The sequence below is a fragment of the Penicillium nucicola genome (assembly GCF_028828085.1).
Source record: "Penicillium nucicola strain IBT 29836 chromosome Unknown utg000013l, whole genome shotgun sequence".
NCBI classification, from domain to species: Eukaryota; Fungi; Ascomycota; class Eurotiomycetes; order Eurotiales; family Aspergillaceae; genus Penicillium; species Penicillium nucicola.
In genome coordinates this window covers 139,795-165,425 of record NW_026643137.1, presented here as the reverse complement: position 1 = coordinate 165,425, position 25,631 = coordinate 139,795, and the positions used below count along the sequence as shown (strand labels likewise).

The 25,631-nt window shown below is 45.7% G+C and overlaps 7 protein-coding genes across 7 annotated transcripts; 2 read left to right on the top strand and 5 right to left on the bottom strand.

The window, feature by feature from the left end:
* Positions 1–653: 653 nt before the first annotated feature.
* On the bottom strand, positions 654–2,516 carry N7511_011290 (uncharacterized protein; the record flags this gene model as incomplete). Its single annotated transcript, XM_057133667.1, has 1 exon — positions 654–2,516. One exon carries the CDS (start codon positions 2,514–2,516, stop codon positions 654–656), a length of 1,863 nt encoding a protein of 620 aa, XP_056978624.1.
* An 8,656-nt stretch (positions 2,517–11,172) lies between these two features.
* N7511_011289 (uncharacterized protein) lies at positions 11,173–12,414 on the bottom strand (the record flags this gene model as incomplete). Its single annotated transcript, XM_057133666.1, has 1 exon — positions 11,173–12,414. One exon carries the CDS (start codon positions 12,412–12,414, stop codon positions 11,173–11,175), a length of 1,242 nt encoding a protein of 413 aa, XP_056978623.1.
* A 2,572-nt stretch (positions 12,415–14,986) lies between these two features.
* Positions 14,987–15,607, bottom strand: N7511_011288 (uncharacterized protein; the record flags this gene model as incomplete). The annotated part of the gene is made up of 1 exon (XM_057133665.1): positions 14,987–15,607. The coding sequence occupies one exon, from the start codon at positions 15,605–15,607 to the stop codon at positions 14,987–14,989; it is 621 nt and encodes a 206-aa protein (XP_056978622.1).
* A 1,182-nt stretch (positions 15,608–16,789) lies between these two features.
* On the bottom strand, positions 16,790–17,746 carry N7511_011287 (uncharacterized protein; the record flags this gene model as incomplete). Its single annotated transcript, XM_057133664.1, has 2 exons — positions 16,790–17,077; positions 17,150–17,746. The coding sequence occupies 2 exons, from the start codon at positions 17,744–17,746 to the stop codon at positions 16,790–16,792; spliced, it is 885 nt and encodes a 294-aa protein (XP_056978621.1).
* A 176-nt stretch (positions 17,747–17,922) lies between these two features.
* N7511_011286 (uncharacterized protein) lies at positions 17,923–18,234 on the top strand (the record flags this gene model as incomplete). The annotated part of the gene is made up of 1 exon (XM_057133663.1): positions 17,923–18,234. One exon carries the CDS (start codon positions 17,923–17,925, stop codon positions 18,232–18,234), a length of 312 nt encoding a protein of 103 aa, XP_056978620.1.
* A 740-nt stretch (positions 18,235–18,974) lies between these two features.
* N7511_011285 (uncharacterized protein) lies at positions 18,975–20,720 on the top strand (the record flags this gene model as incomplete). The annotated part of the gene is made up of 1 exon (XM_057133662.1): positions 18,975–20,720. One exon carries the CDS (start codon positions 18,975–18,977, stop codon positions 20,718–20,720), a length of 1,746 nt encoding a protein of 581 aa, XP_056978619.1.
* Positions 20,721–23,229: 2,509 nt separating this feature from the next.
* Positions 23,230–24,975, bottom strand: N7511_011284 (uncharacterized protein; the record flags this gene model as incomplete). The annotated part of the gene is made up of 1 exon (XM_057133661.1): positions 23,230–24,975. One exon carries the CDS (start codon positions 24,973–24,975, stop codon positions 23,230–23,232), a length of 1,746 nt encoding a protein of 581 aa, XP_056978618.1.
* Positions 24,976–25,631: the final 656 nt, after the last annotated feature.

The window sequence follows — 25,631 nt, the reverse complement described above, 5'->3', positions numbered from 1 at the left end:
GATCGACAGGCGACGAGTTGACTTAAAGTCAGTGCTTGCCTATTATATGCTAGAGGTATTAATAGGGTGATAGATGCTTTGTGTTGTGATATGAGGCTGACGCAGATGAGGAACCAAGCGGAGCCATCGGAATTAATCCCGAACACTTCTTCCTCTGAATGGATAATACAATTCATACCTCTAAACCATAACACTGTCTACATAGTCTGAAGGTTTGAATCAGCCAAGACTAAAAATGACCGGATTATCGCAAAGCTGGAGAAGCGTTCATAATGGTCTGGGCGTGTGTCTCAGTATTTCGGGGCTGTGTGAATGAGCAGGCTATTGTGGCGCGATCTGGGTTGCAACTCTTCGCGTCAATGTTGAAACACTACCTCAGCCATAGGGAAGAGGGGATTTTTTGAGAACAGCGCTTCGACTAGTTTCCATCACTATAATTGTAATGATATCAGATCGATTGTTTAGCATCGGGTAATAAAATTGTTGTGTGACTAACGTAGAGTATTTATAGAATTCTTATGCTGAAATCCATATGCGGACCTTATCGTTTCGAAATACGCTAGTATAGAAGCTACCAATTTGTTTTAAATTTACCACGACGGAGTTAAACCAAGGAAGGGAATCACGATATAGTATCATGATCTTGCATATAACTAATCAAGGTGCACGGTGTTGAACAGTCTATGTCCAGTATCAGTGCTCCCTTTGCCAGTGAACTGATTATCCGACAGGCGGAGAGCAACGAAAGATAAACGCCGGAATCGCGAGAGCTCTTGCGCAACTCTACTGGTAGAAACCGATTTAGCCTGGATGACACCAGCGACCACAACAATGCGGATAGAAGCATTAAGTTGTCGAATGTGTCGCACGAACTCCAAAATTGACTGGCCGGTGTTGACCACCGAGTCAACAAGGAAGATTGTCACTCGATCCTGAAGATGCTCATGCTGAATGTCGCTTGGGTTTTTTGCATGAATAAACATGGCAAGTGGCAAAGCCCTGTTCACGCCCAATGCCATTGGTTCACCACCTCGCATCAGAGGCACAATCAAGGTCTCTTTCTCTCTGAGAATCCGGTAACCATCTGTTTGGTGACCTTGAACGTGTGTCACATGGTATGTCTCAACGCCTAGGATCTGCGTACAGAACTCGGTGGCAAGATACCATCCAACTAGGGAATGTGCATCCCGTAGCGATGGCCCAGAAACTTTTGCATCACGCATTGGCGTCATAAGTAATTTGGCCGTAGAACGATCAGTAGCATGAAGAACATGAAGACTTTGGCGTCGGACAAATATCGACTCAACAAAAAATTGATCCGTCAGCTGTACTAAAGGCAGCCGAGACGCATCAAGGCGAGCGGTTGCAGTTGCCGGGAGCACAGCCTGGCGCGGCCGAAACCCGGCTTTTCCGATAGCTTTTGTCAAAGCCTCGTCCATGCTACCACTTCTCAATTTTTTGTCGCCCGTCACAACAATTGCTTGGTTGGCCGCTTGGAGCATTTCCAGATCCAGTGGACTGTCACCAAAGGCCCAAACATAAGAGTCGTGCACATCACGCAAACGTCTCACGAGTGCCGCTTTTAGTGCGGGTGTCATAACAAGAGCGTCGGACAAGCGCCCCCCGCCAATAATTATGACTGTTTTCGCCAGACCCTCCCTCTTCAGAACCTTTTCCCAGACTCTGCGAAGCCCACAAGTCAACACCAGCGCACGGACATGGGTATGACCTGACACCAGGTGCAAAAGATCCAAAATTTCAGAACGAACATTGATCATGGAGGCCACTTTCTCGCAGAGATCGTCATATTCTTCATTGTCGCCGATGACTTCTTCGCAGAGTAAGGCCGCTTGGCGGAAGGCAGTATATGAGTAATGCAAAGGGCTGCTAAATAGAGTCTTCAAGGGAAATCTCGCGTCCTTCTCAACCAAAGATGGAGAAGCCAGCTCCCAAAACAATTCACCACTATCCTGTGGTGCTAGTGTCTTGTCGGCGTCAAAAACCAAAACGGTCTCCGGCCGCTCGGATCCGGTCATTATGAAGTCATCCATGCGTTGCTGGGCCAGTATGTCATTCAAGTCGTCTGTATGGCTTCTTAGATCCCGAATTAGAGGTACAATTTTCCCCATGGATACCTGGCGTTGGGTAATGGTCGTGAAAATGATGTCGTGAGACCTGCAAAGATGACGCAGTTGTTTTTTCTCCTCTTGCTGCCATTTGAGCAAATGAGTAGTTGACACCGCTGGACGGCTTCGTTTCTGGTCACTTGATCGATACTCTGCGATTTTCTCAGCCGGCACATCGAGATATAAAATGTGAGTGTAGGTGTCTAGATCAGCTGGTGTGCACACCAGTTGACCGGCACTTTCTTCTTCAGCCCAAAACATGGCATGTCCAGTGACTAAAGCACTTTTCCCACTCTGGAAACTCTCTTGCTTGACTCTTCCAATGGCACTCTCGCGAACCCTTTCTTTGGCATCTTCGTTCAAGTTCTGGAATGCCTCAAGACCCCCCATTAAGACAGGACACAGTTGGAGGCTGCATGACTGATGTTTTGGTAAAGTAGAAGTGGATTTCAAACAAAGTAAATGTGAAAGTTGAATTCTCGGTGGAGAAGACGAGTACACCCTGTACTAGTAAGATTTATATCAAGACCCTCTGTAGGAAGTAGCGGTCTGGGGGCATACGTGGACTGGTAGGCAGGGTAGTTGCTGGAAAAGGAGAAAATACAGTAGTCAGAAAAAGCGAGCTAAAACAAAGCGAGCGAACCACAATCAGAAGGTACCACGCATCAACAGCAGGCCATACAAATCAATGGAGTATATAGCGCAATAGATATTCCTGAGCTGCAATGCGGTGATCAAGGTAGAAGAGGCCAGACACGTCGGAGGCCACGACTGACTCGCTGGAATATCTCGGGGTCCATTTGATGGCGACACGCCACAGAAGCGACCTTTTCATCCTTGCTCGGGTTCACCACCTCATGTATCGAGTTCCAACGTTTTTGTTTGCATATGAGAGCAGCAACTTTGAAAAAAACCCACCGCGAGGTGAATTTGGCCACCATGTAAATACAGATTGGGACAATTTGGTACCCAGAGAGGAACGAAATCTGGCGAGATGCAAACCCATCATGTTCAGCCCGTATAATTGAAAATATGACGTCTGAAGCTTCACTCAGTCGAGAGAAACGTGTTTTTGCAAATCGGAGCTCCTGAAGCTCCTCACGAAGTCTGTCTCGATGCCAGGACGCTTGTGGCTGCCGAGGAAGGTTCAGTCTCTTGAGCCAAAGCCGTAGTGTTGCTCGCCCTGCTCGTAGTGTTACTTCCGCCACTGAATGCATCTTTGAGGTCAATGGTAAGAATGTGCGGTCATCCAATCATCAGGTTGTCGATGAGGTACCTTCGTCGATAGGCAGAAAGGAGCTTCTCGGATACGGAAAATCTATATTTCCGAGTCTTGTTGCTGCGGCACGCGCGCCAGGCCGGCTACTAATCGATGATGTCCTCAGGTCCGAAACTTACGATTCTCCACCCTGCTTACTGCATGCGTTCCGCATTGTGAGCGTTTCGTATTTCGAGCTTCCCGCATCGTAGGCCTCCCGCGTCGTAGGTCTCCCACGTCTTATGGCTCTTGCAGAGCGGCTTCCTGCACGGTGGCTTCCTGCATGGCGACATCGTGTACTTGGACCTTTTGTAAACATGGCAGCCAATCTTTGACTTGGAAATATCTTTTGGGCCAAAAGCTGGAATGTGCGACTATAAAATCAAGTCCTCCGCCACCAATCCCCTTGACAGGAAGTTCCACTTTGTGCTCAAGCAGGAGAGACTAAATATTAAAGCATAGGCTCGGCAGATGTAAAGATCGAGATATCGATCTAAAACGTGTCGGTCACCCCAGACTTGACACATAGGTACTTTACATGCTTGGCGCACGGGACGACACATGGGACTGTCTTCAATGTTGAAGCATCTACATATTCACAAGGATCCGGCCCCACTCAACTGAATGTGCAAGTGTTTTCTTATCATGAAAAGAAATAAATCGAAGAACAGCTCTCTCTACCTTGTGTTGAGCAGAATCTGACCATACGTCAAGCGATGTTTTTATTAAAGAGTGCTGAGATTCCCTACGAGGCAAGGGGGGGGGGGGGGGGTAAGAGGTTGTCGGCATGTCGGAAAATTCTAATCAACTTACCTCAAGAGCTAAAATCTAAACATAGTCTAAAAGACCCATTAGTGCCGAGATTAAGTATCGAGGATAATCCAACTTTCCAATCCGATAAAATTGCCCCATCATTTTGGAAAAACAAGTGCCACGCTCACGGTCTTGAGAAGTGACAAGATCAGGGATACAGACAAATCTTGTTAATTAATGGAGACTTCATGAATATGTACTGCGGCGGCTATCGAAATAAGCCCTGAACCCAGCTCCCAGGGTGAACAATATCTACTTCAGTATATTCATGGGTTCTTTGAAGAAGGAAAAGTAGATGGCGAATCTTTCATCATATATGTGCAACAATCAGCACAGATCCTCCTCTTTCGAGAGTGGAAACTCATTTGGGGGCTTTGAGCGGAGTCTGAGCCGCGCGAGATAAAAAGAGCGCTGGCTACTATGTTGCAAACAGCCTTCGTCTGGGTCCGAACCTGAAGCTGACGACGGAGCCAACTGCCATCTTGTTCAGGCTTAACTATACAATTGTGTGCCTTTAGGACAATCAGAAATGATGAATCGTGAGTACTCTTGCCTTGAGGATTCAAGCTAACTACCTTTCTAGTAATGCTGAAAGGTAACATGCTATGCGAGAGCCGCCGCGATTATATCTTATGTCTAGATACGTCTACTCGCGACAATAAACATTCCCATCTTGGTACTATTACCTTGAGGCTCTACCGGCCTTTGACAAGTGTAAGACCGTTGCCTTCTCGAGCTTCTTCATAACAGGAAGTGTTTTGTAAGGAAATATAGGATGATTCTGCTAGGAAAAAACTATGTATTATAGGCCATCTCAGAAATATCTTACTCGTCATTACTCACAAACATGGATTGTACAGAAAAAAAAGGATCAAATCGCTTTTTTTTTTGAGCTAAAGAAATCTTCTTTGTTTATCCGGGAGCAACCCCAACTATAACCTCACCCGTACCTTTGAATGTTTTTTAGGCTCCTGAAATAATAACGATCGGTTACTATTCCTAGGAGCTCTCAGACCTTTCGTGCCACCACAATGTGATTGGCGAGAGCATGTAGATCCTAGGAGTTGAAGCGCTAGTTCGAGAGAACTGTGACTGCTAATGCCAAGAGTGAAAGTATATAAAAGAAACACCAATTTATCCTTCAGAGAAAATACCCAAGTTTCAAGCACTTCTCAAGGTCTCATGAAGTCTGCTGACTCTGCTCATAAGTTCAGTGTCTGTCAGTATCCTGAGTCTGTTTTTCTAAGCCCCTCAGCCAGAGCAAAAGCCTAACAAAATACTGATTTACGCAGATTGTCTGATACCGCAAAACCCGAAAACCTGATCGATATCCGATATCTCCCATTTCCCATTCGGTGAGAGTTGCAAGACCGTGTCTTGTATGTTCCTGAGCTATGAGTTTATTATTTATGGATAATTTCTAAATGGAAGGTTCAAGTGACTCTCACTCTTGTACCAGAGGAGGCGCGAGAAATTGCAGGGGGCATGTGGCTGACTGAATTTAGTAGCATATATTCACAAAGATCTGAGAGAGAAAGATCCTAGCTTGATACCCCGGCCTGATTAGGCCCTTTTTACTTGCGCATGCTCTTTTTGTCATTTATTCGGACGCAAATGGTGTGCTTCCGCCGATGAGCTGGACCAACGATAGCCCCTCCCACGCAAGTGAGCTTGATCCATGACTCGCTCTTCTCCATCCATTGCCAGACATCGACATAAACGAATGGCTATGAGATATCTGAGCATTTCGCAAACTTGATCTAAACTAATACTTATTTAGATGAGATTTATATAGCGCCTGAGTACTACTTCAGAAACTCAGAAGGCCCTGAATGGAGTACCTCTCTTGAAAGAGACAGTCTGAAGATGCCACTCATAAGCACGCAAGTGGCTAATATGACGATATATAATCAGTCATACCATGAAGATCGAGAGCCTCGCTTGACAGTCTTCAGTCTGTATCATTCCACTCTGACTTATAGGCATCCTTTTGCCCCCTGGCCCCAGCTTATCCGACCATGGTTCTTCGTGCCGTAGGACTTGAAAACCTTCAATCGAGTCATGATAGTCGTGAAAACAGGAAAAGCTCATATATTGGAGCGAAGACGCGGCATTCTAGTTTGCTAACCTGTTCAGACTTGACGAGATAACCAAAAGGCCGTATTCTACGCGCTGCCCCTCGGCGTTCCAAGTTCATACTGAAAACCCAGATCACAGTCTCTAGGACTGTCAAGGTACCCGCTACTTATCTTATCATATTGCCTATGTTTCGATACTGTTGACAGGGTAAGACTGTTGTGATTTGAAGCTGGTGCAGATCAGGACCCAAGCCGCATCATCGAATTAATTTAATTCTGCACCACTATCTATAAGGAGAACCGAGCCAAGTGAAAGCCAGCTGGACTTCGTCTTGTATCCCAGAATGAATAACCCACTTTCTTTGAATCACTACAATAACGAATACTCCTGGAATAGCAAAAAGTTTAGTATATGGACAAGACGCGACAACCTACTTCTGAATACTTGGGTTATTTCTGAAGGCATATTAGAACTTAGAAAATGGTACGCCTCCAGACTCGTTTGATGATAGCCTGGCCTTTTCGGTAATCAGCTTAGTCAGTGGTGTTCTGGGTTCGTATTCGATAGAGCGACCCATTATTTACTGATGTAAGGTAATTACAGAGGTCATGTCCAGCCTGCACAGCCACCGCCTTTAAACAGATAAGCCACAATACTTGGAAAACCTGTAATTTGAGTGTTACATGAAACAGGTATTATACCGTATGATACCATTACCGTGTGGTTTCATCCACATGACATTTCCACTCGGCCTCCGCCGATTCGATATTATTTTGAACACCCCTCAGGAACTGGCATCTAGGCAAAATTGCCCGTAAAATCAACGACGCTAGTTCCGCGAGGATCGAATGGGCAAGCATAGCTTGGTACTCGTGCAACGAATTGACCATCTTATCGTAGGCCAAAAACATCGGAGGCTAGAGCTTTTCCTAACACCAGCTAGTTCACTAATGCTGTTCGCCGGACCACTCAGGCTGGCTTTGCCCAGACCTCAAGAAATATGAAGCTCGACGCAGTAGCTAGAGTACTCGCTGACCATTCGGTTCAAACTGACTGTCCTATCCAAGTCATGCTGATAATTCCAGTGGCTCTGGGCCCTGGGAGATCTATCTTTGTAAAGTGCCTTTGGCAGTTCGGTTCCACCTGCTGCCCTCTACTCTTTTTTGTCGTTATTTCTCGCTTTTCTGCTGCTTATGTGACAGTTTAGCTGAAGATTTCCCCAACCTCCGCAAAGCAACAATGAGGCTTTCTTCGTCAACGCTCGAGATGATTTGTGTTATGATGCCTACGCACACACACTGTATTTAGCTGCAGGCACCGAGCTAGTATTGGGTTCGAAGACTATCATATATCAAACCGAGGTAACACCACTAGACAATGCCGGGCTCACGCAAGGCTCTCTGTTATCTTTGCATTCTTCAACTGTGATCTGGTCGATCAACCGGCCAGTTTTTGCGGTGGGGTATCCGCCTTCATCGACGACTACTTCCACTGGCGAGTTGGCTGGAGTGCCGGAGAGAATCTGGCCACAATTCAGTCAGAGGACATAACCCGGATCGAAGCCTGGGCCCAGAGAACGGAGTCCTGCTTCGCTGCGGAAAAGACCGAACTTATTGACATTACCCGAAAGAGGAAAGAGCAGAGCCAGGGCCAGCTTATCATGAATGACAATGTCATCAAACCATCTACGACCGCCAATCTCTTGGGAGTAATTCTCGACCACGAACTATGGTGGAAGGAACATGTACAGCAAGCCGTTAAACGAGCCACCAAGATCAATACTGCGCTGGGCGGGCTGCGACAGCTCCACGAAGCGTGCGTCTCACCAGTGGTTGACTATGCCTCAACCGTCTGGCATGATCTACTCCGAGACAAGACCCATCTACGACAGTTGTGTACCATACAAGGAACGGCTCTCATCCGCGTCCTATCCGCTTTTCGGACGGTGGCCATACCACACTCGATGTAGAAGCACATGTACTGCCAACACATCTTCGTCTACACCACCGCACACAAACCACTATCACGAGACTACATAACCCCAAAACATCCTATATGGAGCGCCTTACTTCGGGCCAAGAGAAGACGCAACAATCGAGGATCGTTCGCTCGGTTCCAGCTATCAGAAAACTACGAACTTGGAGAGACTACAGAAACCGAAATGACTGACCCAACTCCGCTACCACCATGGCGAAAAGAGGCGTTCTCACAAATCAAGATTGAAACAGACAGGGAAACTGCACGGTCAACTGCGGAAATCGTGGTGTACTCGGACGCCTCGGTGGACGGGAAGAACACCTAGGCGTCGCAGCTGCCATGCTCGACGAAGCACTGGAAACAACCGACAGCATACAAGTTCAGGTCGGACCTATAGAGCAATGGTCAGTTCACACTGCCGAGCTCATTAGGATCTTGTACGCCATGAAAATCATCAACAAGCTTGCCCTCCATCACTGGAGAACATCCCATGCGTGGGTAAGATCGGCCACTGTCCTCAGTGAAAGCAAGTCAGCCCTACAAGCAGTTCAGAACTCCAGAGCACAAAAACCATCAATAAGCGCACAATGATCTGAAATTGATTCAAGTCATTTTCAAGGAGTAGAGTGTGGCCGTAGTAGTCCTCGAGATACTCCTTTGCCACATTCAATCGCCCCAAGGATCGTTCAATCTCGGAGGCAACAAGCGAAAAGCTGGTCATGACTTGGCGCTCCATAAGAGATCGTGTAGGAGGCATGATCCATTGCTTAAGCTCCTCATGGGCTTCTTCAAACTTCTCTTGGAGGTTGAGAGTTTTGAGGTGGGAAATGAATGGGTGTAGGTGCCACGCATGAAGCCTTCTGTCAGCATGACAGTGCAGACTTGAGCAACATCGGCGGCTCAAAGCTTGAGAGTATTGGTATTTTGCTTCCAGCCGTGCCAATGTGCTTTGGCGGTAGGAAATTGCTGCTTCTATGTAGCCCGCTACCGGTTTCCCCTGTCTCAGCAACGTTTGTGCTTCTTGCAGGTCCTCTTGAGATGTGTAGGCTGCTCCAAGTTCTGAATTGGCAACAAGACATTCCAATGCCGCTTCTCTCAGGACCGAGGGTAGTTCACTACTTTTGTTTCGCATTAGTGTATAAGACAGACATGGTGCTAGTCATCTTCCATATGAAAGGAACCTAATAATCCAAAAATAAGAAAGTGAGATTAATACCATAATACCAAAAAGGAAGTCTCATCTCAAAGCGGACTCCTCGGAACAGGGTCGGAATAATTTTAACACTCACAATGCTCTTGTTGATATGAACACGGGACAAAGTGTTTATAAATGCCTTTAAGGGTTGAATCTATTCATATAATGCCTTAGCACAATCCAGAAAGACAGAGTTGATACCGAGTCCGAAGATATAGTATCAATGCATAACCATGTGTTAGAGACTTGCTCGTAAAAACTTTCCAATGCTGTACACGGAATTGCTCCTGGCGCCTATATATCATTCCCAAACGCAATAATACTGTGCCTTCACTGGGCTTCTATCCGATCTCGTTCAGTAATTCCAGCCACTATGCTGCACATTCAAATAAGATTGTCCAGCCCAGGTCGGTTTGCTTCTATAGAGCTTCATGGCCCTTTCATATCAGGCGCTTGGGGCCATATCTAGGATGGCTCAGCCTAGAAATTACAGTCCTCACATGTAATATCAAAACTGACTAACTAAATAAAACTACGAAATCGGCAATTTGGTAGGACATGCGGACAAAGAATGATATGCAATTTTTTGTGAGGTGTCTGATATTGAACTGGGTAAATCCCCAGAAGTCCACATGCAGATCCACCATATTTTGACAATATTCACCATCAGAGCTTTCCCCCCATGTAAGTGGTAAAAATATTGAAACCCCAAGTGAGATGGCCGTTCATGTTGCCCTCATTTATGATGATGAGGCGGTAGAGTAAGCTGTTCATAACTTGAAAGTTTAATTGTATAAAGCAACCAGTTGAGTGAACTGAACTATAGTAATGAACAGGCAATTAGTGATGGCAGGGAAGGGAGAGTGGGGTGTAGATTCGATGAAATGAACAATCTGCTCAGCCGAGGTTTGAAATAAACAGTTGTTTGTACTTCCTCGTTTTACAAACCATCCCAATTTCCAAAGATCTCTCTCATTATGACCAAATAAACCAAATTGTGAGGCCAGACCGGTTGAATAACTTTGGAAATTAAATGTTTGCATAGAAATTAATTGACCAGGTTACCTAACCCGTCGACTCAATCTCTCCCCTCTATCGCTCAGGCAACCCGGTTGATAAACTCAATTTAATCACCGGTCACAGCAGTTCTGGTCCGCAAATCTTCTTTTCCTGCCCTCCAGCCATATTTAAATGTTCTATCAAGGATGTTGCTAAGATATGCGCAAACTTGGGGTACCCGTGGATGCAGGAAGCTTCGAGGATAGTCGGCTCCCGATCCGAAGTTCAATTTCATCCATGACAGAATTGCTACTGTAGTGTTGGATCACATGGCTGCTTTGTGAGAAAAAGACCGAGGCCCTCAATCTTTAATCTCCCCCAACCAGATCCTCACTTTTTAATACCTCGCTATTTTCCGATTTATAGTTTATGGCGAATTTGAAGCCTTCATGGTATCGTACTTACAAACGTGTGAACTGAAAAAGCAGTCGCATAAAGGATTATGTCCTCATCCAAAGATTTTCACCATGTTGATTAATTGGGCTCGTCATTACATCATAGCTGCTCAGGAATGGGTGCGTGTTAAATCCACGCGATTCTCCGGTTTTGGCAAACACATCAAGAACTCGAAGCGTATATACTATGGGACAAACATTTGGTGCTCTTTCAGCGTCTTGTATATGTAGCCAGTGTTATGTATGTGAAATTCTGTACAGCTGATCCCCTTAAATGCACTCCACCTTGTCTTGGCCTTCAAGTATCTTTGCCTCGCCATTTTGCTTTCTCCACATACGGGCATAAAGGCCTTCCATACTCACTAGTTCCTCATGGGTACCGCTCTCGGCCACCTGGCCATCGCTTAGAACTAGAATGAGTTCTGCCGACGTGATGGTGCTTAGCCGATGGGCAATGATGAGCGTGGTTCGGCCGTTGGAGAGAGTAGCTAGGGACTTCTGGATATGCTCTTCTGTTTTAGTGTCGAGTGCAGACGTAGCCTCATCCAGCAGTATGATTTTAGGGTTCTTCAGGATAGCTCGAGCGATTGCCACACGTTGCTTCTCACCGCCGCTGAGGCGCAGCCCACGCTCTCCAACTTTGGTGCTGTAGCCATCTGGAAAACCCTTGATCTTGTCATGAATGCCGGCCTTGGAACAAGCCTCGTGCACATCTTCATCACTCGCGTCCTTGTTGGCGTACTTTAGATTGTACATCAAAGTTTCGTTAAAAAGCGTTGTATCCTGCGGAACCACACCGATGTTTTGACGAAGAGAATCAATCGTGATATCTTGGACGTCATGTCCGTCGACGAGAATTTTGCCATTTTCAGGATTATAGGATCGGAAGAGGAGACGGAGAACAGTAGATTTGCCCCCACCAGACTCTCCCACCAAAGCTGTAGTCGTTCCTGGTTGACAAGTGAACGTGAGTCCAGTCAACACAGGATTCCGCGCATCATATGAGAAACTAACATTCCGGAACTCAATCTTTCCCTGGCAAGTGGCCAGTGGGGAAACGCAATGGCTGTCAGTGACTGTTGGCTGCTCTTTAAAAAGCTCCAACATACGCTCGGCATTGATCAAAGACGACTGTATGGAGACATAGAAGGCCCCAAAGAAGCTCAGGGGACCTTGTAACTGGGCCATGTACATCAACAGGGTAACAAACCGACCCACGGGTTGCTGGAGAGAAGAGACTTGATACACAGCGATGAAGCACGTGACCAGTAAACAGGCCAACAAGACAGTGTTTTGACTGGCGTTTAACAGGGTCCCACAGAGGAATGTGTAGTACTCCGCATTCTGGTAGTTGCAGATAGCGCGACGGTATCGGTCAAACTCATGTCGTTCAGCATTGAAGTATTTCACCGTTTCGTATGACATCAACGAATCATTTCTGTGAGCAAAGTCCGTTGCAAACCCCCCGTTCCCTTCTCCATAGTCCAAGATCGCTGCAATATTGCAGCACATGATTAACGTGCTTTCTCGTGCCTCCGGGAGACTAGGCGATCGGCTGTGAAGATTTTTTAAAAGGAAGAAGCTGGACCGAGTGACAAACTGGTCATATGGTATAAGCTTGAAAATAACACCATGGGCAGCCGCAAAAGAACTGACCAGTGTGTGTTCCTCAGTCGGTGCGATTAGAATATTGTTGAACAGCTGAATCATGCATTCCCGCGCTTTTGGAAATCGGTCCACACTGAGTTATGCTTTCGAGAAGTAAAAGAACATCTGCAAAGTATCCGGACGAGAGATAACGGCAAAATAGTGCTGAATTTGGCCAGTTCTAGATTACTGATCGATATCCTGATTGTACCAATCTCTGGAAATGTCTATCCAGTGATGGCGGACTGTCTCATCGGAATTCTCCACTGCAGCACGATAGCGTGCTAGGTCCCCCAAGCATTCTGTCCAGATTTCTTCAAATGTGGAGACCTGCTCTAGAAGAAGCGTCACCATCGAATACGAGAAATATATGAAGCCTAGCATATGGTCCTGCACACTGGGGCTGGGGAGCCTTGTGCGAAACAGCTCCAGATAGGAGTAGATTCCGTAGCGCCACATGCGTCCAGGCATCTCGTATCTTTGAGCCAGGCTTCTCAAGATTGGGCTGGCTGCCGGATGCTGCGAAACAATGAAAAAGTCAAAATGCTTGTGGAGGAGTGTTTGGTGCAACGAGGTGCACAAGCTCCATTGTTCATCCGATAGTCCCGCGGTTTGGTCTATTTGTGAGACGATATCCACCACATTAATGCATTCTCTTTCTGCAATAACTAACTCATCGTATATTTCTCTCACTTCATTGAGCAGCTGGTTTTCGGGGATGGGATTGGCCAACTGTTTGTCCATTTGTATGTTTGAAGTGTGTCCTTTCATATTGACGGCTTCCGTCTCATACCCTGGGACTTGATCAATGTAGCTGAGATTGATGGTCCTGAAAAAAAAGGATGTAGATGCTCGTTTAAGTAGATGGCGAAAAGCCCCATTGATGTGACCTAGAACGCCCGGGTGTATCAGGTTCTGCCGTGCCCTAGTTCTAGACTGTTCCAGGTGTTCTAATCATAGTTTCTGCAACATCGGGGAACTTCTTAGAGAGTGGGTGCCATAGGCGTATTTACGTGGCCGATACCAAAACATCTTGTCATACAGTACGCCCGGGTGGAGCTTTTGCTGTGTGCCGGTCGAAACTGATCCACTTAAAGAGCATGCTAATGATTTGTATTATTTTTTGTCTTGATTTCCTTTTTTTACTCTTATAGTTTCTGTTTTTCTTTTCTTTTCTTTTGATTTTCTGCTGAACTTCAGAGGTAGGAGATTTATCAAGTGGGGTGCGCTGCTGCTCTTGTTGATCTTGTTCAGGCAGAGCCATTGTTACGAGAGCTATTCAATGGTATGGATTTATTAGTATTTCATCTTAATCAAGGACAAAATAAATACTTATACGGGATCAACAGATCAAACGAAAATATTATTAATAAAATTGGAATAAATGAAAATAGAACAGATGAAAATTCAATGAAAGAAAAAATAGAATAAACGAAATTGAAATGAATAGGAATAGAATAAATGAAAATAGAATAGATGAAAATAGAATAAATGAAAATAAAATAAATGAAAATAAAATAAATGAAAATAAAATAAATGAAAATAAAATAAATGAAAATAAAATAAATGAAAATAAAATAAATGAAAATAAAATAAATGAAAATAAAATAAATGAAAATAAAATAAATGAAAATAAAATTAGGAAGCGACCGCTTGAACTCTCTACGGATTATCCCCGTCCGAGGTGCAAATATAAGTCCTGCACAATAAACTTGAAGGGGGGCCTGATCAACTATCTGGTGATTTTTCAGAATAAAGCGCTTTCCATCGTGAAGGAAATCCGAAATCAGGGAAGAGTCGTTACCCTAAAGCTGTCAGTGCATACCATGTATGATTATTCTCGGAACTTACCGATGTGGACGTTTGGAGGCGATCAAGAATACCTGATACTTCTGACGTAAGGCCCAGTAGACTCATTGCTTCCACCCAGTGCAAAAAGTGTACCTGGAGAAATAAATAAGCATTGTGCATCATGCCAGACAAGTCCGTGCATTGTAACAGATGATGCGCCCAGTATCGACACGCGTATTTCGGTGGGGGAGGTATATAAAGCTGAATCGAATCATCGCTAATTTCATTCCTTTGCGTGCCTTCGCTTGGCAGTTTGCAGATGTTTTTCTCCAGGCTGTCCTGCATGATCTGACGGCATCGTTCTGCAAGACACTGGTTTGTATATTTTCCATCGATCCAGAATTTGCTTTTGTCTTTGTGGTGATCCAAAAGAAAATCTCAGAATGACAAATGGAGGAGCCTGACTGGTGTGTCGAAATTGTTTGGTACACTGAGCACCGAGTAGAGCTGGTCTAATCGACATTTGACATCATCTGACTCTCTGTCTATTAGGTGGCTTAGGGAGTTGATCGAGAGCGGAGTGGCAAGAATAATGATCACCCCAACTACCTCCTTGAACTCTTTAAGTAATTCCCGTGACTCTGTTTCATTCTGTCCAGTGAGAAGTTGCTTTAGCACGGGAATATGTGCTGTCCATCTTGGACACATAGGTTGATTGGTCCGTCAATATCGCTTCCAGTCGCTTTTGAGGGTTCCATTTTGCATCACCGATAAAACGACATACGGTAGCAGCTGCAATGAACAAAGGGACGGCCCTATCAACCAATATCTTGGTAGCTGGGACTCCGGGCCAATCTGGTGGCAATGAGCGCCTCTGCTTTAGGCGCAGGAACTGATCCTCAAAATACAAGGATATGTCATGCGCTATCACTGGCTCTTCGATCTCATGTAGGACCAAATCCTGATGGGCATCGGTGATCCCTTCGAAGCCCAGCCTGATCGGCAACTCAGGTCTGCTTGTCAATAAAACCCGTAGTTGTACGGAAGTTGACTTTTGAACTCGTGGCAAGAGCCGGAGAATAGTCCCTATATCGTCTTCTGAATCGTATTCATCTAGAGCATCAATCACGATCACTCTTCTTGTGGTCTCTTCTCGCTGCTCAATTCCAGATAGTGGATCCAGTAGAAGCCGTTCAAATTGTTCCCTCAACACCTTTTCCGAAATATTCGGGTCATCCTCAATTGCCCTCTGAACTCGAGGCAGCATTTGAGGTATGCTGATGACTAGTTGCTCGGTCAATGGTTCTATCTGATATCTGATACCTGATTTCACCATGCTCATTCTCTTTCCTCTGAGCTAAGTCCACCACGATCAGGAATCAGGGCACGGTTCCATGTTCGCCTCAGCCACCTTCATACAATTATCACCAAGAAGCTAGAAGATTGGTGAGACTCGCCCCGTCAGCATTCACCTCCGACCGCCAAAGCCATTCCCACCGACCGAAGCGACTCTCCAGATGTGGCCTGAGCTTTTACTTCCCTCCACTGCATCTTTCCCTTCTCCAATACACAGCCAAGAACGATCCATTGGGTGCGATATATGTCTCAGTGCTGGTTACCCCGGAACCCACCCCATATCTGGCTCTACCTGGAACATGGTGAGCATGCAACCCAATAGAGCTAGATTTTATTGGGTAAACTAGTTCAAACTCTATGATGGGATTGAATGCTGGAAAACACAGGACCGGTTAGGCGATATATGGGGCAAACTATGAGTGAGATCTTGAGAACAAGTGCAAGGCCTAAATGGCTACCACCTTTCTTTGGTCGTATCCTATATGTACCTGCAGCTAGACTATGTCTTCCTGTGTCGCTTTAGGGCTAGCCATTCCAGGCGACACAAATTCTGCCTCCATTGCCAAACAGATACTCTCCAATCTGCAGCACGTCACTAAGATATAGTAGAGCATCAAGGCGAGAGATCTTTATTACGGCTAGTCTGGCACAAAAGAACACTTCACAAAGACTACTCCTCGATTTCTACAGGCCAAATTACGATTGACCATTCATGTCTGTATAAACGTTGATTTGAAGTTGGACAAGCCCAAAATTGATGGGTACGTGGACCGACCTAAACAGCAGATGAATTATCGTTCTAATGCAGATAGTGGATAATTCATCGAAATAAAGCGTCAGTTTTATCCGGATTGATATCAGAATACTTCTTCAAAAGAGGTTCCAAGATCGCTATAACAGGATTATGACTTAGGGACCTCAGCTTACCAAACAGATAGCCACAGAAGTTCAATGAATATTAAATTCGCTATACCAGATGGAAAGTAGCGAATTGAACAGTAGAGCCGATATTTGCTCTATATGAGGCTCATGCAGGACATGGAATTAGAAGAACACACACCAACACAGTGCTTTGTTTCAAGAGCAGAGGCTTTTAGTTCTCGGCAGATATATGTGGAAGGGAAGCGTCAAAGTTTTGTGTCCAGCTTATCGTGGAGGAGTGCGTATATGTTTGCTGGAAACGTGTAGCAAGACCACTCAGAATATCGAACATATCTCCCAGGCTGCATGAGTTCTCTTTAAACAGTTGTTGAATGGGCCCTGTTATGAATGAAAGACCGGGCGTATCAGGTAGGGGCTTATTGTTTCCCACGTCAGGTTGAAAGACCTTGAGACATTTGGCAAGGGTTTGATGAGCAAATGGACTTAGTGTCCGAAGATGCTGTATGTAAGACTTAGCCAGCTGGCCTGAAAATATGCGGGTATATTGTCCTGAACATCTTGGATCACTGACCTTCTCTACCGTTCCGTAGAGAGTTATTTCCTTTGGGTAGGCCCGCATATGCTTCAGAAATAGATCCCCTAGTGCCTTGTGCTGCTGAAGAAACCATTCTACTGATAGTGCTTCATACCCAAGAGCGGCGCGAACAATGTCTTCGAAAGATATCTGTCTAAATTGGAAGTGACTTTCCGCTTCGACTTCCAGGGCGATTCTTTGAGCGCTTGATAATTCTCCTGGTGCAGAGGGAAACCAACGCCACGAGGTCAACTGAGGAGGCGCAGGTATTGATCGAACTAGGATTTTTCTCATTTTCTCGCAATTCGACTGTTCAGAAAGAGAGGGCTCATGCGGCTCTGGCAAGGCAGTGAGGAACGAATTGAGCACACTCGGAGGGCGACTCTCTAGTATGTGCTTTACAAGGTCCATATCGCGAAAGAAACCGAAGCGAAATCCCTGAAGAATGGGCTTTAGGTCATAAGCCCGCAGCGTAACGATTGCATATTCTTCCCACCATCGATCTCGCACAAAGAATTGAGGGACCTCTAACTTTGACAGGAAAATATTGGGAGATGCTTCCATCAAAGTAGGAGCATGACTGGGAAGCACCATACTGGATCACCTCGGGAAACACAGCTGTCGTTTTATCGAGGAATGGGAATGAATACAGGTTTGAAGCCACCTTGAGACATATTGGAGCGGCAACGTCCACACATAAATCCAGGTATCAGCAGTCTAGAAATGACTTGACTCGTCCTGTAGCCCCAACGCACTCGAATGCTGAGAATATGAGAGTGGCGGAGAATTGGGATGACGATTTGGATGATGGGGCCGGAGAAACCAAGGACGGCAACGAAGATGCCCCGAAAGGTCTAGATGATGTCTTGAAGCTGGCCAGGGAAGCAAAGGAGAAAGAGAAGGCAGATAGGAGAAAAGACCGGGCGACACAAGGCATGGGTGAAGGACCTACAGAGCCTGCCGGCAGGCAGGTCAATTCCGCTACTGAAAAAGACGCGGATGATCGTATTCTGTTAGTGTTGAAGGCTTTCAAGGTGCTACAGAACGAGTTCAACGCGAAGTTCAGGGCCATGTGGGCATAGACGGCTTTGGATACATCATTGCTGTATGGGGAATCAGTCTGTCCATGAGAAGTGTGAGAGTAACCAATACCATCTTGTAGAATCCTATTCCGTGAATGCTTCTGTTTATATATAAAAAATATATAACTTATAGACTGCGATAATCCCATGGAAATTATATGAGCGGGAAATGGGCCTTACCTCAAGGCCCATGGACGGGCTTTTTCGCAGTCTAATAATACCTCCCTCGAAATATGAATCAGATAATTCGAATAACACTCAGGGGCGTCATTTTAATGATGAAGGCAAGATACCCATAGTGGTTTCTTGGGTTACGACGCACTCTACTCGGGGGCTATGGGACAGCCTCTTCATTCCGCACCCCTCTCGCGATGCGATAGCTAATGTAATCGCCAGAACCACTCTCTGTAACCAAAAGTACAGTTAGTTTACGGTGGTAGTAGCTGTATTTACCTTAGCAATTCCCACTAGTAAGGCACACAGCGCGTGGCCAATCACCTGATGATAGGGCCAAACTCTCGGCTATAAATAAGAAAATGTCTCCCTCTTAATCTCTCGTACAGTATTCATGTCCTAAGTTTGGATTCCTCTCTCCTTTCCGGCGGCTAGAATATATTCATCCATTTACCAGCTGCCTGTTTTCATTTACTACCACATATCCAACAAAATTCAATAACCTCATCTGACACACATTCAAGAACAGCCCTCCGTTCACTGCTATCTATTTCGCATCTACAATCATGGCGAAACATTCTCTTTCTAAAGGGCGACGCCGCCCGATTGGACCGAGTGTGGGGGCGCAACTTCAGAGAGCATTCCACGTACGAAAGAAACCGAGCTGTGGAAAAGGAAAAGAGGGGAGAGGCCGGATCCTGCTATCTACCCCGTCCATCCAATCACATACGTCCACCTCGCTAGCCTCTTCAGGACTTCTGCCAACTCGGCCAGCGTTTACGTATGCAAGCCTCACACCGAGGAGCTCTCTCTTGCAATCTGCTCCCCTTGTCAACCTCCCTACGGAGCTGAAGTTGCTGATAATCCACCATGTCCATGTTGCCTCTATCTTTGCTTTGTTAGGTGTCAGCCGGGAGTTCTGGGGGCTTCGGGGACTCCTAGAGCCTAAACTGATAGCCGCTGCTCGAAGGGTTTCTAGTTTACTAGTGCCTAAGCCGGCAATACGGAGATTTGAGAAAGACATTCCGGATGACATTAAGAGTTGTGGAAATGGTCAGTGCTTGTCTTTCCGATTAAATGGTGAATCAAACGAACCATACTGGAAGACTGTCAGGCTAGGAAGGGACCCTCAGATTACGATGCCCTGGAATGACGCGCTGGGCAGCACTGCTAAGTCTACTATGTCAGTCACGGTTTGGCCTAGGCTACAGAGTCAGAGTGAGCCAGATTTTCTGAATAAGCCAGAGCTTCGAAACCCAAGGATCTTTGGCGGAGGGCGGCTATGTCTTGGATACGAGAAAATGGGATTTGAGTCTTGGAATCTCGTTGTCCGTAGGATCTCAGACTGGGGGCTTGTGGGAGAGCGATCCCTGTTCCAGGGACGGCCGTTGCTTATCAACAATGACAGTGACTTGGTTGTTCTTCACTCTAAGGACGGAGAGATTCATATTTGGAATCCTTTCCAGGCAGAACCTTGGAAGCTAGAACACGACCACACTATTTTCGAGCGGCCCAAAATCCTACCAAATGGAACCGGCTTCGTCACCACGTCGCGCAAATCAGAAGAGAATATCTTTGAAGACGTCCGAGTCGTCGTCTGTCAATCTGTCTTCTGGCCTGATACTAAGAATTGCCCAGACATAGAGCTCACATCTTTTTGCGTTCCGTTATTATCTTACTTTCCTGGAATTGAGACCAGAGGCTATCATGCCTTATATAACTTTAGCGTCATATGGGAGATTGGCCGGAACGGCATTTTGTTCTATTCATCATTGATTGGAAAAATCGCTATATCATACTCTGGTGAAGAGCTTGGAATGACACTGGACAAGAAAGAGGAGATTATTGGAGAATTTGCGGATGGTACTCGCGTCATCCATCACAAAGATCAAACTGCATATGCCCCTTCCTACGTGCGAATCATGAAGGATGACAAACTTGGCTTCGAACTACGCCATTGCAATGATTTCATTGGCATTCTGCTTTTTCTGGATACTTTTCTTATCATTGTGGACAAGGACATTGAATTTCCACTACCGCATCTCCGATTCAGGGTTTTCACGAGAGATGGAGATATGATATATGGCCTGCGCTTAGGCCCTGAATATTCCACAAGTTACCCACGCATCTTTGAGGAAGGTCATAGTATCGTGTTGTACACAAAGGACTTGTCGAAAGCAACCGTTTGGGATTTTGGGGATATTTTCCAAGCTAAACCGGTGGCTGGATGTGAAGCGAACGAAAAAGCGAATCAAAATTCGGAAGCACGCTACAACCTTAGGAGGAAGATTCGTCAAATTTCTCATCAATGAAGAAAGGCGCTCACTTGAGTTGGCTATTGCTAATGGATTACACCTATGCGTATATATGGTTTCTATTACAACCTGAAAGTGGAATAAGAGCTCTCATTCTATGGGATCACTATATTTCTAGACCCAACTAAGACATGTCGAGCAATAACAAATATTATATTCAATTTCACTGTCGCATTTTGCTGGTTATTTAAGCTTGGGCAAGATCACATAAAAATGGTAGGCCATATGGAGGGAACAATTCGAAGATACTAAGGAGACTTTTTGTCAAGGTTGCTACAGGCTGCCACGTTTGCTATATCGAATCGCCTTAGCCTCTACGATATTTGTAAGATTCTCTGTATGTTAAAAACTAGTTCCTTGAATCTCGGGTAGATTAGGCTTTGCATTTGCCCAGCATGGCAGAATATCGTCGACCATTTTACCCCGAAGTCACTCTCCGTACAGACCACATAGCCGGTATCTTCATCATCCTTCCAAAACATGAAATGACCGGTAACTAAGGCGGTCTTGGAACTGTCCAAACATTCACTGCGTACGCGGAGAATGGCCTCTCGACGCCTAGCATTCTTTTCATGCTCTCCCAGGTGCTGGAAAGCCTCGAGCCCCCCTGGCGTGACAGTGGAGATGACCTCGCTCCCCTCGTATAACGCGAAGACAGAAAGATCAAGAGTTGTCTAAGATGATCCAAGATGTAAGTCTTGTCAGAGCCAGGCAAGCCGTACAACCCAATAACGATTAGCTGCTTGCCATTGGCTTTCTGGTTGTCGGTGCTGTTCTTGTTTTGGTTGGACATATTTAACGGAATGCATCTGAGGAGCAAAGTGTCCGCACTTACTCTTTTTAAGTAATATTCATTTTACTGAACTGCCCAATCTTTCCCTGAACGTAGGCCGAGCTAATGTATCGGACTTCAATTACTATATTAGGTAGTCACGGATAACTAAACCGACAATTGCCATGTCGGGAAGGAACAGGGAAGGGGTCACACCGGGTTACTCCAGCTCAGAGACTTATTATATACTGAAAGGTAATGATCACCGGTCGATTAAGGAGGCGGTGGGTAATTTTCGGCCTTCCTCATCTTTCCAGGGGTGAGAACTCGTCATCAAGGGAGCTGCTGACAAAACTTCAGTCGAATCAAAAGATCCCCGACAGACCATGGGGTCTTTCCTTCAGAGATTGGTACAATGCTGGATACGAAACCTCTCTCTCAAGCGCCAGCTTTGCAGAGCGTGGCATCGTGCACGCATCCGTGAGGAGCTTCAAGAAAGGCGAATGGCAAGTTCTCCTTTACAAAAGCTCAGCGAAACCTCAGATGTCTTGTTTTCCATCACCCGGGCCCAGCATGACGGAGTGTTTGTTCGGAATCTACCTCGCCCTCTATCATTCCGCCACCTTCCCGTCTGTGTATACATGACCGCCAAGTTCTCTCTACGATGGGGCTTTTTTCGAACTGTCGCGTTCCTCAGCCAAGAGAAGAATTATCGAGCTATGTGTGAAGTTATCAATGCTGGGAAAGACCATAAGTTGGCCCAGGTGGCTGTTCGCCACGGGATGAGTCCAAAAGTCTCTCTTCTAAATTCACAATGAGCGCCATGGCAATCAACAAAGTTCAGGAACTGCCCGTGAATCTCATCCAAGAAGCTCTCACTGTTGTTGCAGCCAAGAACCTCGCTCAACGTGGTGTGTCCTGTATCAATGTTTGCTTTCAGGAAATGGGATACAAAGGCTCTCTAAGCAGGGGTCAGTCACCACTTCGTTTAAGGTATATATGACGCTGAAAGAATCTAGATACAATCTCTGATGTTATTACCAAGTACATATAACAATAAGAATCTGAATTCCAATACAAGATTCCAATTTATCTTTTGATCTGATCTTGATTTTTACCTGTATCCCCACTCCTATTTGTTCACCTTGAATATCCTCACTTCTGTTGTATCTCACTTTATTTTCATATGTTCCTTATTCCCAGTTAACCTCCTCAGCCATTGCGCAACAGTTAGGCAGTTGCTGGGAAGGACAATGTCCATATACCAGCCCGTTAACTCGCCCAATCAGTGGCGTGAGAAACGGTAGTCAGGGACTGACAGCACGCGGCATAGAGTATAGCTTGTGCATGCTCCGAAGCAAATGGGAGATAAATTAGATGGTCTATTACAATTAACCCAAATTTTAGACCGATAAGACCTTATTGAGACACCGAACCCTGCCAAAGTTCAGCATCCCCCGAGGGATAGGGAAAACCTAAACTGGAGTCGGCCAACTCCTCCACCCCCCGTGGGATAGGCAGACTGCATCTGTTGGGATGGATTTCTGCCCTATACTGGAAAAAGTGTTATTCCTTCTTGATATTTATACTGTTTGTATATGTCTTAGTTGGGTCTAGAAATATAGTGATCCCATAGAATGAGAGCTCTTATTCCACTTTCAGGTTGTAATAGAAACCATATATACGCATAGGTGTAATCCATTAGCAATAGCCAACTCAAGTGAGCGCCTTTCTTCATTGATGAGAAATTTGACGAATCTTCCTCCTAAGGTTGTAGCGTGCTTCCGAATTTTGATTCGCTTTTTCGTTCGCTTCACATCCAGCCACCGGTTTAGCTTGGAAAATATCCCCAAAATCCCAAACGGTTGCTTTCGACAAGTCCTTTGTGTACAACACGATACTATGACCTTCCTCAAAGATGCGTGGGTAACTTGTGGAATATTCAGGGCCTAAGCGCAGGCCATATATCATATCTCCATCTCTCGTGAAAACCCTGAATCGGAGATGCGGTAGTGGAAATTCAATGTCCTTGTCCACAATGATAAGAAAAGTATCCAGAAAAAGCAGAATGCCAATGAAATCATTGCAATGGCGTAGTTCGAAGCCAAGTTTGTCATCCTTCATGATTCGCACGTAGGAAGGGGCATATGCAGTTTGATCTTTGTGATGGATGACGCGAGTACCATCCGCAAATTCTCCAATAATCTCCTCTTTCTTGTCCAGTGTCATTCCAAGCTCTTCACCAGAGTATGATATAGCGATTTTTCCAATCAATGATGAATAGAACAAAATGCCGTTCCGGCCAATCTCCCATATGACGCTAAAGTTATATAAGGCATGATAGCCTCTGGTCTCAATTCCAGGAAAGTAAGATAATAACGGAACGCAAAAAGATGTGAGCTCTATGTCTGGGCAATTCTTAGTATCAGGCCAGAAGACAGATTGACAGACGACGACTCGGACGTCTTCAAAGATATTCTCTTCTGATTTGCGCGACGTGGTGACGAAGCCGGTTCCATTTGGTAGGATTTTGGGCCGCTCGAAAATAGTGTGGTCGTGTTCTAGCTTCCAAGGTTCTGCCTGGAAAGGATTCCAAATATGAATCTCTCCGTCCTTAGAGTGAAGAACAACCAAGTCACTGTCATTGTTGATAAGCAACGGCCGTCCCTGGAACAGGGATCGCTCTCCCACAAGCCCCCAGTCTGAGATCCTACGGACAACGAGATTCCAAGACTCAAATCCCATTTTCTCGTATCCAAGACATAGCCGCCCTCCGCCAAAGATCCTTGGGTTTCGAAGCTCTGGCTTATTCAGAAAATCTGGCTCACTCTGACTCTGTAGCCTAGGCCAAACCGTGACTGACATAGTAGACTTAGCAGTGCTGCCCAGCGCGTCATTCCAGGGCATCGTAATCTGAGGGTCCCTTCCTAGCCTGACAGTCTTCCAGTATGGTTCGTTTGATTCACCATTTAATCGGAAAGACAAGCACTGACCATTTCCACAACTCTTAATGTCATCCGGAATGTCTTTCTCAAATCTCCGTATTGCCGGCTTAGGCACTAGTAAACTAGAAACCCTTCGAGCAGCGGCTATCAGTTTAGGCTCTAGGAGTCCCCGAAGCCCCCAGAACTCCCGGCTGACACCTAACAAAGCAAAGATAGAGGCAACATGGACATGGTGGATTATCAGCAACTTCAGCTCCGTAGGGAGGTTGACAAGGGGAGCAGATTGCAAGAGAGAGCTCCTCGGTGTGAGGCTTGCATACGTAAACGCTGGCCGAGTTGGCAGAAGTCCTGAAGAGGCTAGCGAGGTGGACGTATGTGATTGGATGGACGGGGTAGATAGCAGGATCCGGCCTCTCCCCTCTTTTCCTTTTCCACAGCTCGGTTTCTTTCGTACGTGGAATGCTCTCTGAAGTTGCGCCCCCACACTCGGTCCAATCGGGCGGCGTCGCCCTTTAGAAAGAGAATGTTTCGCCATGATTGTAGATGCGAAATAGATAGCAGTGAACGGAGGGCTGTTCTTGAATGTGTGTCAGATGAGGTTATTGAATTTTGTTGGATATGTGGTAGTAAATGAAAACAGGCAGCTGGTAAATGGATGAATATATTCTAGCCGCCGGAAAGGAGAGAGGAATCCAAACTTAGGACATGAATACTGTACGAGAGATTAAGAGGGAGACATTTTCTTATTTATAGCCGAGAGTTTGGCCCTATCATCAGGTGATTGGCCACGCGCTGTGTGCCTTACTAGTGGGAATTGCTAAGGTAAATACAGCTACTACCACCGTAAACTAACTGTACTTTTGGTTACAGAGAGTGGTTCTGGCGATTACATTAGCTATCGCATCGCGAGAGGGGTGCGGAATGAAGAGGCTGTCCCATAGCCCCCGAGTAGAGTGCGTCGTAACCCAAGAAACCACTATGGGTATCTTGCCTTCATCATTAAAATGACGCCCCTGAGTGTTATTCGAATTATCTGATTCATATTTCGAGGGAGGTATTATTAGACTGCGAAAAAGCCCGTCCATGGGCCTTGAGGTAAGGCCCATTTCCCGCTCATATAATTTCCATGGGATTATCGCAGTCTATAAGTTATATATTTTTTATATATAAACAGAAGCATTCACGGAATAG